This window comes from Oncorhynchus tshawytscha, linkage group LG07 (assembly GCF_018296145.1).
Source record: "Oncorhynchus tshawytscha isolate Ot180627B linkage group LG07, Otsh_v2.0, whole genome shotgun sequence".
NCBI classification, from domain to species: Eukaryota; Metazoa; Chordata; class Actinopteri; order Salmoniformes; family Salmonidae; genus Oncorhynchus; species Oncorhynchus tshawytscha.
This window is the reverse complement of record NC_056435.1, coordinates 9,189,138-9,201,051: the sequence shown is the minus strand read 5'-3', so window position 1 is coordinate 9,201,051 and position 11,914 is coordinate 9,189,138. Positions and strand designations below refer to the sequence as shown.

The window sequence follows — 11,914 nt, the reverse complement described above, 5'->3', positions numbered from 1 at the left end:
GGTGTATTGCCTGGATGCAGATTGCAAAAAATGTGTGCGGTTCATGCAATGTGTAGTTGCAATATTTAGAAGAAAGGTGGCAGCATTTAACAACTTTCAACTTGATCTGTTTGTTGTAGTATTGGGAGAGCGCACCTAAAAAATTGCGTTAAAATATGTTGGGCATTCACAAATTGCCGTGTTGCCAATGTTAGGTCAAATGTATTATGTGATATATGTATTTAGGCATATAATTCACTCATATTTGAGTGACGACAAAACAGACTTGAATTGGTCAATGTTTTTGTGTCACTTCAAATAATGAAAGTGGTGCCTTTGGTAGTGTCACCTTTGGCGCTTAACTCTTTATGACCTTGGTGTTGTTTCCAATACAATCAGTATTGTTTAGGAGATGCTTATGGTCGCCATGCTGTTTTGCTTGAGCCACAACAAGAAAGGCCTGTCAAAGATCTGTCGGTACCATTCATTTTAAATTGTTTCATTAGGAGCATCTATAGGGGACACGTTTTCTGTTTGTTTAATTCATGAAAAAGACACAAAAAAGAGCATTTGGATAGCATGTGTTGATGGAAATGTTTTATATTAAAGCATGGCCTTGTCTAGACTATTAGACCTACAGGCTTTATAAGGAACATATTAAATGTTAATTAATTTTATAATGGAAGTTTATTGACGATTGTAGATCGTTTCCACTGTAAAGATAGCCTATGCTAATGATTATATATCTTGTGCGCAAATCAATTCATTATGCACAAGTCATTAGTCAGTCTGGTAAACAATTGGTTACTCGAATTCTTAAGTCATTTTTTTATCTCTCCTAATTCGTTTTCCATAGGACATAAGCATTTTCTCTGGACATGAGAGCTAAGGAGGATAGTTCACCTTAAGCCTAGGCATAATCTTCTACCAAATACTAGGAGTCTGTTTAGTTGGTGGGACGTCCCACGTGGTTTCAACTCCCTGTATAAAAACTTTCAGTCTATGGAGGGCTCCTAAATCGACCTAGCAAGAGAAAGGTTCGTCCGATCATCAGACCTCTTTATGCTCAAGTATACCAGGGCAATTTCATATCGGGAATACAAATCCAATTAAGATGCATTTTAATAAGGATACACAGGAACAAAAACTGAAGGAATAAGTCCAAAGCAAATGACAAACTGGATGCTACAATATGCGATAAGTTATTATTTGACCGACCCTTCAGCTTTTTCCATCTATGGAATATCCTGACTTGAGTTTATCAACCAATGGGTGGTTTTCTATTCGTTTAGTTTGTCCTCTTCTATTCGTTTCTAAATGATGGTTATTGCGGATTGCAGTTCAATTAAACCATGGCATGATACGTCAGGCATTGAACTGAAGCTCAATTGACGGATAATGGTAGCCTACTGGTTTTTAAATTGTGTTACCTTGAAAGGGTGAAGCAAAGGCATTGAGACAAGCAGAACGGACTTGACTCCCAATGTGCCCCTGAAGTGAAGTCAACTGAGTGACAGACATCGGGAATGAACACAGACACGAAATAAGGGGAATATTTCAAGTTACGGTGAAAGGAATATTTAATTCCATCAAAACGCGCCTGAATTGAGTGAAATATGTATTATTGCATGGACTCCTTGCAAATGTATACGGACTAACGGGATTCTACAACTTTATATTTATTTTCATTCGAAATCGTATTTTCTTAAAAACGCCAAGTGAATAGCCTACATTTGACAGCAATATTGTGCATACTTTTTTCTAGTAGAAAACGAATTATAGGCTTATTGCACTTTAAATATCACGACTTTTTTTTCTTCATAAAGAAAATGATTAACTGTATAATCAAAGTGGCATTATTTGTGGCTTGTGTGTTGACTGTCCGCTGCAAAGAAGCGGCGCCGGGATCCTTGAAACCTTTGCCGGGAACGGAGACGCAAACCGTAGCTCAGGAAACTTGCACTTCGTGTGGCATCGGTCAGCCCGAGGAATCGGGACGGGTGGACATGGACTTTCTGGAGGCGGTGAAAAGGCATATCTTGAGCAGGTTACAGATGAGGGTAAGACCCAACATCACCCATCCTATCCCGAAGGCGGCGATGGTGACTGCGCTTCGGAAGCTCCACGCGGGTAAAGTCCGCGAGGATGGCAGAGTAGAAATCCCGAATCTGGATGGACACGCGACCAGCAATGCCAATGACGTGCTGGAGGAAAGCTCGGAGATAATCAGTTTCGCAGAGACAGGTGTGTAATTATTGTATATTACAGGCAAGCTACCGTTTACTCTATTGTACTAGGCAAAAAAACTACAAATAAAACCAATTTTACGCAAAGACCAACCTGGGTCTGGTGCGCGTAAAGTTTGGACCACACAATTGATCAAGGTGACGTCTCGCATCATCCCCGGCCCCGCTAAAAACAGAAAGGGTCTGTGATTTGAAAACAATACAGTCACAAATTCCTTACAGTAGGCACAGTATTAGCCTACTTTTGGAATATTGTGTATTTGTATTTAAAGGGTAGGGAGCATGAAACCAGAAATCAACTGATGGGGGTTCCACGCATAAAGGAAAATTCAGTCAAATAGCTTGAAATATAAAACGAAACAAATCCAAATGTTGCTTGTGTTTATCATTTATAGATGTTTTAAATTATTATTTTCCCCAAGCTGTTCTGCAAACACTTTGGGATATTTGGTAACCCAGCGCTGGTGAACTTGTGGACAGAACACATGTTTGGTTATTTTGACCCAGCCAGTTGGGTTGGGTGAATAATCCAACATGTTGGTTTGTTGGGATTACCCAAACATGGGTTAATTTAACCATCAGTTGGGTTTTTGTTACTCTCATACTGGGTGTACCTAGCAGCTGGGCCCTTTTGAATGTAATCCTTAGGTTATGTTCAGGAGGCGTGTCTTACTAGGGGCATGGCTTTCAGCTAAATCTTATTGGCCACCCATGAGTTTAGTTTATTAGGATCCCCTATGGTCATCTCTAAAAGGGATCCAGGTTTTGTCAAATTAACAGTTGCCATTTTTTGGAAAGCATGTGTTTGTTATATTTGATACCATCCCACCTATGCCGCTCCAGCCATTACCGCAAGCCCATCCTCCCCAATTATGGTGCCACCAACCTCCTGTGGTCCACATAGAAACCTACAAATAAATGACAAAGTACAGAACAGTAATAGACAAGAACAGCATAAAATATTACAATAAATTCAAAACAAAAATAGTTTTATATATAGGAAAGACACCAAGATTCAACAAAAACACTTTTTTTCACCTTTATTTAACTAGGCAAGTCAGTTATGAACAAATTCTTATTTTCAATGATGGCCTAGGAACAGTGGGTTAACTGCCTGTTCAGGGGTAGAACGACAGATTTGTACCTTGTCAGCTCGGGGATTTGAACTTCAAACCTTTGGGTTACTAGTCCAATGCTCTAACCACTAGGCTACGCTGCCACCCTGCACTATTCACATATACAGCTGAAGTTGAAAATTTACATACACCTTAGCCAAAAACATTTAAACTCACTTTTTCACAATTCCTGACATTTAATCCTAGTAAAAATGACCTGTCTTAAGTCAGTTAGGATCACCACTTTATTTTAAGAATGTGAAATGTCAGAATAATAGTAGAGATAAGGATTTGTTTCAGCTTTTATTTCTTTCATCACATTCCCAGTGGGTCAGAAGTTTACATATACTCAATTAGTATTTGGTAACATTGCCTTTAAATTGTTTAACTTGGGTCAAACGTTTCATGTAGCCTTCCACAAGCTTCCCACAATAAGTTGGGAGAATTTTGGCCCATTCCTGCTGACAGAGCTGGTGTAACTGAGTCAGGTTTGTAGGCCTCCTTGCTCGCACACACTTTTTCAGTTCTGCCCACACATTTAATATAGGATTGAGGTCAGGGCTTTGTGATGGCCACTCCAATACCGCAACTTTGTTGTCCTTAAGCCATTTTCCACAACTTTGGAAGTATGCTTGGGTTCATTGTCCATTTGGAAGACCCATTTACGACCAAGCTTTAACTCCTGACTGATGTCTTGAGATGTTGCTTCAATATATCCACATCATATTCCTTCCTCACGATGCCATCTATTTTGTGAAGTGCACCAGTCCCTCCTGCAGCAAAGCACCCCATCAACATGATGCTGCCACCCCCGTGCTTCACAGCTGGGATGGTGTTCTTCGTCTTGCAAGCATACCCCTTTTTCCTCCAAACATAACAATGGTTATTATGGCCAAACAGTTCTATTTTTGTTTCATCAGACCAGAGGACATTTCTCCAAAAAGTTCTTTGTCCCCATGTAGAGTTGCAAACTGTAGTCTGGCTTTTTTATGGCGGTTTTGGAGCTGTGGCTTCTTCCTTGCTGAGCAGCCTTTCAGGTTATGTCGATATAGGACTCGTTTTACTGTAGATATAGATACTTTTGTACCTGTTTCCTCCAGCATCTTCACAAGGTCCTTTGCTGTTGTTCTGGGATTGATTTGCACTTTTCGCACCAAAGTATGTTCATCTCCAGGAGACAGAACGCGCCTCCTTCCTGAGCGGTATGACGGCTGCATGGTCCCATGGTGTTTATAATTGCATACTATTGCTTGTACAGATGAATGTGGTACCTTCAGGCGTTTGGAAACCAGGCTTGTGGAGGTCTACAATTTTTTTCTGAGGTCTTGGCTGATTTCTTTTGATTTTCCTATGATGTCAAGCAAAGAGGCACTGAGTTTGAAGATTAGCCTTGAAATACATCCACAGGTACACCTCCATTTGACTCAAATGATGTCAATTAGCCTATCAGAAGCTTCTAAAGCCATGACATCATTTTCTGGAATTTTCCAAGCTGTTTTAAGGCACAGTCAACTTAGTGTATGTAAACTTCTGACCCACTGGAATTGTGATACAATGAATTATAAGTGAAATAATCTGTCTGTAAACAATTGTTGGAAAAATGACCTGTGTCATGCACAAAGTAGATGTCCTAAGCAACTTGCCAAAACTATAGTTTGTTAACAAGAAATGTGTGGTTCAAGTGGTTGAAAAACGAGTTTTAATGACTCCATCCTAAGTGTATGTAAACTTCCGACTTCAACTGTACATATCAATATTCTTATTTTCAGTACAGTTAAATGAGATTTTTAGAAATAGGAGAGGCGTTGTGAGATGATATGTTTTTTAAATCTGTCTTTTGAAGCTAGACTTTCTTTTGCCTGAGTAACCTCTGGTGGAAGAGCATTCCATGATGACATGGCTCTATACATACCTGAGCTACGCATTCACTCTGTTTTTGGTCTGGGTACAGTGAAGAGACCCATAGAGGCGTGTCTGGTGCGGTATGTCTGTTTGAAGTGTATGCAAATAGATTATACAAGTGGTTAGGCATTTTCAACACACAAATGTTTCTTAAAATGACTACAAGAGAAGTAATCAATTTCTCCTCAACCCCCAACCATGAAAGACTGTCATGCATGTTGTTGATGTTAGTTCTGTGTGTGCAGTTAAGGGCAAGGCGTTCTGCTTTGTTTTGAGCCAGCCGCAGCTTTTCTAGGTCTTTCTTCGCTGCAATTGACCATATTACCTGACAGTATAATCAAGATGGGACAAGAGCCTGAACAACTAGTACAGTTGATCTTTGTTTCGATAATGAGGAACATGTTTTTTATAACAGACATACCTCACTCCATCTTCACAACAACTTTGTCATTATGACTTTACCATGATAACTGATCATCCAATGTTGCTGCTAAGAGTTTCAGCTTCTTCAACTCGTTGAATGGTCACACCCTTCATGCACAACTCCAGTTGAGGTTTAGGTCTAAGAGAATACTTTCAACCAAATAAAATGCTTTTGGTTTTAGATGTATTTAAGACCAGTCTGTTGTTTGTTACCCATTCTAGCACTGACTTTAACTCCTTGCTAAGAGTCTCAGTGAGCTCACTGGCTGTAGGTGCTGATGCGTAGAGTGTGCAATCCTCAGCACACATAGTGATTTTAGCTTCTTGTAAGACAAATAGCAAATAATTTATAAAAATAGAGAAGATTAACAGCCCAAGGCAACTGCCCTGAGGGATACCACACTGTACATATCTGATGTTAGAGAAGCTTCCATTGAAAAATACTCTCTGAGTTCTATTGAATAAGTAACTCTCCAACCACGTAATGGCAGGTTATGTAAAGCCATAACAAGTGATTTTTTTTCATAACTAATTATGATCAATATCATCAACGGCTGCACTGAAATCTAATAATACATCTCCAACTATCATTTTATTATCCATTTATTTTATTAAATCATCAGTCATCTGAGTCAGTCCAGAGTGCCCTTCCCTATATGTATTTTGAAAGTCAGTAGTTAACTTAACTAAAAAATATCATTGTATTTGTTCAAACACAATTCTGTCCATTAGTTTACTAAGAACACGCAGCAAATGGTGCTTTACTATTTTTAGGTAGTTGAATTACTTTAGCTTCCTTCCATGCCTGTGGACACACTGCTTTAGGCTTAGGTTAAATACATGGCAAATAGGGGTGGCAATACAGTCTGCTACAATTCTCAATAGTTTCCCATCTAGGTTGTCTGTACCTGGTGCCTTATCATTATTGATGGATAACAACCACTTTTCAACCTCTTCCACTCAAACTTGACCACATTTAACATTGCAATCCTTCTCTTTCCATGTTAGATATTCAATACACAAATATGATGGTTCACTGTTCAATGTTGTCATCTCACTTCTCAGTTTGTCTACTTTACAGGTTGAAATAGTCATTGAAATCGTTGCCTATATCGAAAGGTTTCGTTATAAATGACTCATCAACTTCAGTGTTAAGTTTGGTCACAAAATGTCTCAATTTACAGTGTCAACCAATCAGCTGAGCAGCCTGACTTGTTTGCCACAGTTTTTGCATAATTTCTTTGAACCAGAAATTCTTCAATTCATCATTGATCCAGGGGGCTCGAACAGTTCTCACACTTAGTTTCTTAACAGGTGCATGTTTGTCAACAATTGGCAAGAATCATTTTACAAATACTCCAAGTGCCTCATCTGGTTTCTCCTCCTTAATACACATCAGACTAACATCAATGCTTTAATTCTTCAACAAAAAAAAGTCCTCAGGAAACATTTTGTATGATCTCTCATAAACAACTTTAGGCTCGGCCTTTGGTAATTTGGCTTCCCCTGTTATTGCCACAATGTTATGGTCACTACAGCCAATGGGAACTGATATTGCTCTGGAGCAAAGCTCTGCAGCGTTAGCGAAGATATTATCTATACAAGTGGATGTCACAGATCCAACACTACTGTTCGTCATGTTCATCATACTGCGAAGAACGTTTTTATTTATGACATATTATAGTAAGTTATACCACCTTATTGTGTCCCAACAATGGGATTTACAGAGGCTTTTAGGGAACTTAGGGAATGATGCTTATATTAGGGAATGATGCTTATATACTGTACACTTCTACACGCATCATTAAAGCTACAAAGAAGTGCACGTTTAACCATAGCATGTGATAGCTATTCAACAGAACAGATGAGCAGGAATGACATTTACTCAGGTGGCTAAAAATAACTATCTGAATGCCACGCCCCTTACTAAATGATGCCCCCAGTCTTCTGATCCTCTGGGTTATATCTCAATATCCCAGCGTCAATAACCCAGCGTCAATAACCCAGCATCAATAACCCAGCGTCAATAACCCAGCGTCAATAACCCAGCGTCAATAACCCAGCGTCAATAACCCAGCGTCAATAACCCAGCATCAATAACCCAGCGTCAATAACCCAGCATCAATAACCAAGTGTCAATAACCCAGCGGTTTTCTAAAGAAAAGAACGTGACCCAGCACCTGCAACCCAGCAGTTAGGTCAACCAAACAACCAAGCATTTGTTAGAGTGTGAGCATAGAAAAAGTGTGTCCTCAGGCTTAGGTTCACACCCCAGAGACTCATAAATAATGTCACTATAACAGCCTCATAGAACTCATCTTCAAAACAACACATACAATCCATGGTTTGCATAGAATAGATTAAGGGTAGGTATAATATCACATTCACGTTCAAAGGAATGATATGGACAATTCCAAAAAGATTAGAAAAGCCCCATAATATTTTCACATTACTCACAAAAGCTCTGTAACTTTGTACTGTATACTTGTGTAGATTCAGTTGGGTTGCCTTCCTTGTGCCTCTTTGCCCTCCTTGCCAGTTGGCAGTATTACCCAGGGTGGTAGCTGCTGCCAGCTGGTCGTGGCACTGAGAAGAGCTCACAGAACAATTTGCTTAGAGATGCTGAAGGGGGGACTGGAAATGATCAATGATGCCACCTGCTTGGGCCCACGTGTATTCAAATCAAACTTTTCATTGCCTCTTATTCTTATAGCAGTTTAAGTCACCCCAGAGTTTCTCTAACCGTCTGCGCATCTCTCCAACACAATTAGTGTCAGTGATTTGGTTAGCTGATCAAAGCCAACCCTGTTTGGTGCTTCTCAAATACACTTAGAAATAATTGTGCTATCTAGAACCTAAAAGGGTTATTCGGCTGTCCTCATAGGAGAACCATTTTTGGTTCTAGGTGGAACCCTTTTGGTTCCAGGTAGAATCCTTTTGGGTTCCTTGTCGAACCCTTTTCACAGAGGGTTCCATATGGAACCCAAAATGGTTCTTCTACCTGGAGCCAAAAAGGGTTCTCCTATGGGAACAGCTGAATAACCCTGACAAGCTGACCTGAAATCAGGGCTGCTTTAGAATGGCTGTACATCTACATAAGGTCAGCGCTTTGTGTCAGGACCATGCATGCTGAATGTAGAGTGAACTGGAATGGTGAACTCACTGCCACTGACTGTTCCGTATTAGAATGCATGGTGTGAGGGACCATCTCCCTTATATAGTCCTAGAGTGGGACTTGGTTCCTGCCTGCACAGTACTCATTGACTTCGTCATGCTTGCCTATTAGACCTTGTATTTGCCGTTGTTGCGTACGGTTACTACAGCAGTCGCCCGACAAAGATGCAACAATGTCAGCTATAGTGATAGCATCTGAAGACGCTTTCTCTGCAACTCTGTTTCTGTCCCTGAGAAGGATAAAGAAAGAATGCTGTATACTGCATTGGCGCTCTCATAAGATCACCTGACAAACCACTTTCTGATTGGATGTGTCTTTTTGGGGAGTATTCTGTTCCTGAGTATCCTGTTCCATCTGAGACAATTTCTCTCTTTACTCACAGAGTGAAAAATGGACCCCTTAGGTTTGTTTCACAAAGCTCCCCTCTTCCCCCCTCCCCTGTTGAAAGAAAAAATAACCGATACAGTAATATATCAAAGTCATCCATTGGTAAACAGAAGATAAATAGAACATCCATTTCAATCGGGAGACACTAGGTCTTGCCTTTTTGCTTATTGATGGTCATGTCTTGACAGCTGTGCTGCTACCCATGGCCTGGTACTTGTACAGTCAGAGTGTGGTCTATAGCTGTCTGTTGACTAAGTCTTTGAGTTTAGTAATAACAAGGAGATGACCTGTCTTGTGATGTGTGAGGCAGTGCAGATGGAGACTGGCTGGGCAGGCCAGAGCAGCCTCCATTATAGCTGATGCCTGATGATGGGGCACAGGCCCGCCCAGGTCGGGTCCCCTCGCTTTGGGGCGGCAAGCAGATAGGCAGGCAGCACAGCTCAGTGTTCAGGCTGGAGAGGTGACCCTTGACATGTGTGCGTTTTCCCACTTTCCTCACCTGACAGTCACAGAGGATCCATGTAGAGAGCTGCTGACGGTCTCTCAGGTTAGACGTTTTCACTCTCACTGGAGGACTGGGGAGAAACCATCTATTTCAGTTACTGCCTTGGCTACTGAAGAGTGTGGAAGAGTAGGAGTTGCTTTGGTCATGTCATGTGACAAGTGCACGTTAGATTTGAAATTGACTTTGGACCCTGACCCTACCCTAACCCGAACCTGAACCTAACCACACATGAAAACAATATGGCACAAGCCAAAAAACGACTAAACATTGGCACACACTGTGCAGCCAGAAAAAGGTTTCTGTGGTGATAGTTGGGTTGTTGGGAAGGCCAGCTAGTTTCATGTAAATTCCTTTTTTCCTTCATCATAAATCCACAGTGAAGCTGTGCTCCTCTTCACTCAATGTGCCTTTGCTTCCTTTACATCACATTACTGTGCATTGTGTAAGCAGTTAGGCTCAGTAAGCTCTCGTTCTTCTGCAGTATTCACAGCAAAGCCTTTGAGCCTTTGTACTTGGCACTGATAAACCCTCTTCTCCATACCGAGCCTGACTCGGGGCCAGGGGCAACTTCAAGTGGGCCTGATCCCAGATCTGTACTGCCATTGTCACTGTCAAGGCTCCATATAGGCAAGGGCCAGCTGGAACTGATTCCAGACCTGCTGATGCTGCACTGTCGTTGCAGACCTCATGTAGGCCTATGTGACAAGACCAGGGCCTGTATTCATAAAGCGTCTCAGAGTAGGTGTGCTGATCTAGGAACAGGTCCCACCTCTTATGCATGATGATCTAAAATACAAAACGGATCCTGGATCAGCACCCTGAGATGCTTTCTGAATACGGGCCCTGGACCAAGAAGAGGCTGAGTGTCTCTGTTAGAGCCATCTCCCAGTGTACACCCATCCACCAAATCCCTTTAGTACCAGTCCAAACTCTGTTTACATCCCAGGCCAGATAAAGATGACATTAAGACAGGCTATAACCAGGGAGGCCATAGTAACCGTCTATCTCAATTTAATCCCAAACTGTTGAACTGTTCCCAATGTGTCCAGTTCTTGTCCAGCTATTCATCCAACAATCCAAGCTTGGAACCACCCAGTGTGGTAGTATCTTCTTGACGCTTTGTCCAATAGCAGTAAGGTTTTTGAAAGATGTTTGTTTACACCATATAGCCAATGAATCTGTGTGTTTGTCTCCTCTTTTAGCATTGCCTTACTAACCTTTATAGGTTTAAACTGACTTTTAACAGACTTTTCCTGTTCTATTCCTGTCTTTCCCAGATGAGCTGGTATCATCGAAATCCAGCCTGTTCTTCCTGATCTCTAACGAGGGAAACCAGCACCTGTATGTGACCCAGGCCACCCTGTGGCTGTATTTAAGGCTGCTTCCTAACACCCTGGACAAGGGGCAGCGGAGGAAGGTCACAGTCAAGGTGTACTACCAGGAGCCTGGCCTGGGCAGCAAGTGGAACCTGGTGGAAAAGCGTGTCGAGCTGAAGAGGAGCGGTTGGCACACCTTCCCCCTGACCAACGCTATCCAGATGGTGTTCGAGAAGGGCGGCCGGCGGCAGAACCTGGACGTGCGCTGTGAGGGCTGCGAGGACCTGGCGGTCTTACCGATCCTCGTGAACCAGAACGACGAGTCCCACAGGCCGTTTTTAGTCGTACAGGCCCGGCAAGCGGACAACAAGCACCGCATCAGGAAGAGGGGGCTGGAGTGTGACGGGAGCAGTAGCCTGTGCTGCAGACAGCAGTTCTATATAGACTTCCGCCTCATCGGCTGGAACGACTGGATCATCGCGCCGTCGGGGTACTTTGGGAACTACTGCGAGGGCAACTGTCCAGCGTACATGGCGGGAGTGCCAGGGTCGGCGTCGTCCTTCCACACTGCAGTGGTCAATCAGTATCGGATGAGAGGCATGAGCCCCGGCTCCATGAACTCCTGTTGCATCCCCACCAAGCTCAGCACCATGTCAATGCTCTACTTCGACGATGAATACAACATCGTCAAGAGAGACGTACCCAATATGATCGTGGAGGAGTGTGGATGCGCTTGAGTTGAGACCGCATGTGCTTCAACTGGACTTTCATGAACATTTGTAAACAAGAAAAAGATATTCCAAAATGAATTATAGAAATCAAAGTGATATTTATGGACATAAGGCATACGCACATGCACACACAAC

The 11,914-nt window shown here is 42.1% G+C and overlaps 1 protein-coding gene across 1 annotated transcript in view; it reads left to right on the top strand.

The window, feature by feature from the left end:
* The first annotated feature begins 997 nt into the window (after positions 1–997).
* Positions 998–11,914, top strand: part of LOC112253807 (inhibin beta B chain-like) — a 12,389-nt gene continuing 1,472 nt past the window's right edge. The window contains exons 1-2 of the mRNA XM_024425807.2: positions 998–2,223; positions 11,010–11,914. The exon at positions 11,010–11,914 is cut by the window's right edge and continues 1,472 nt beyond it. Coding sequence (XP_024281575.1) covers positions 1,809–2,223; positions 11,010–11,785 — 1,191 coding nt within the window. The 5' untranslated portion in view covers positions 998–1,808 and the 3' untranslated portion in view covers positions 11,786–11,914. The remainder of the gene's footprint in view (positions 2,224–11,009) is intronic.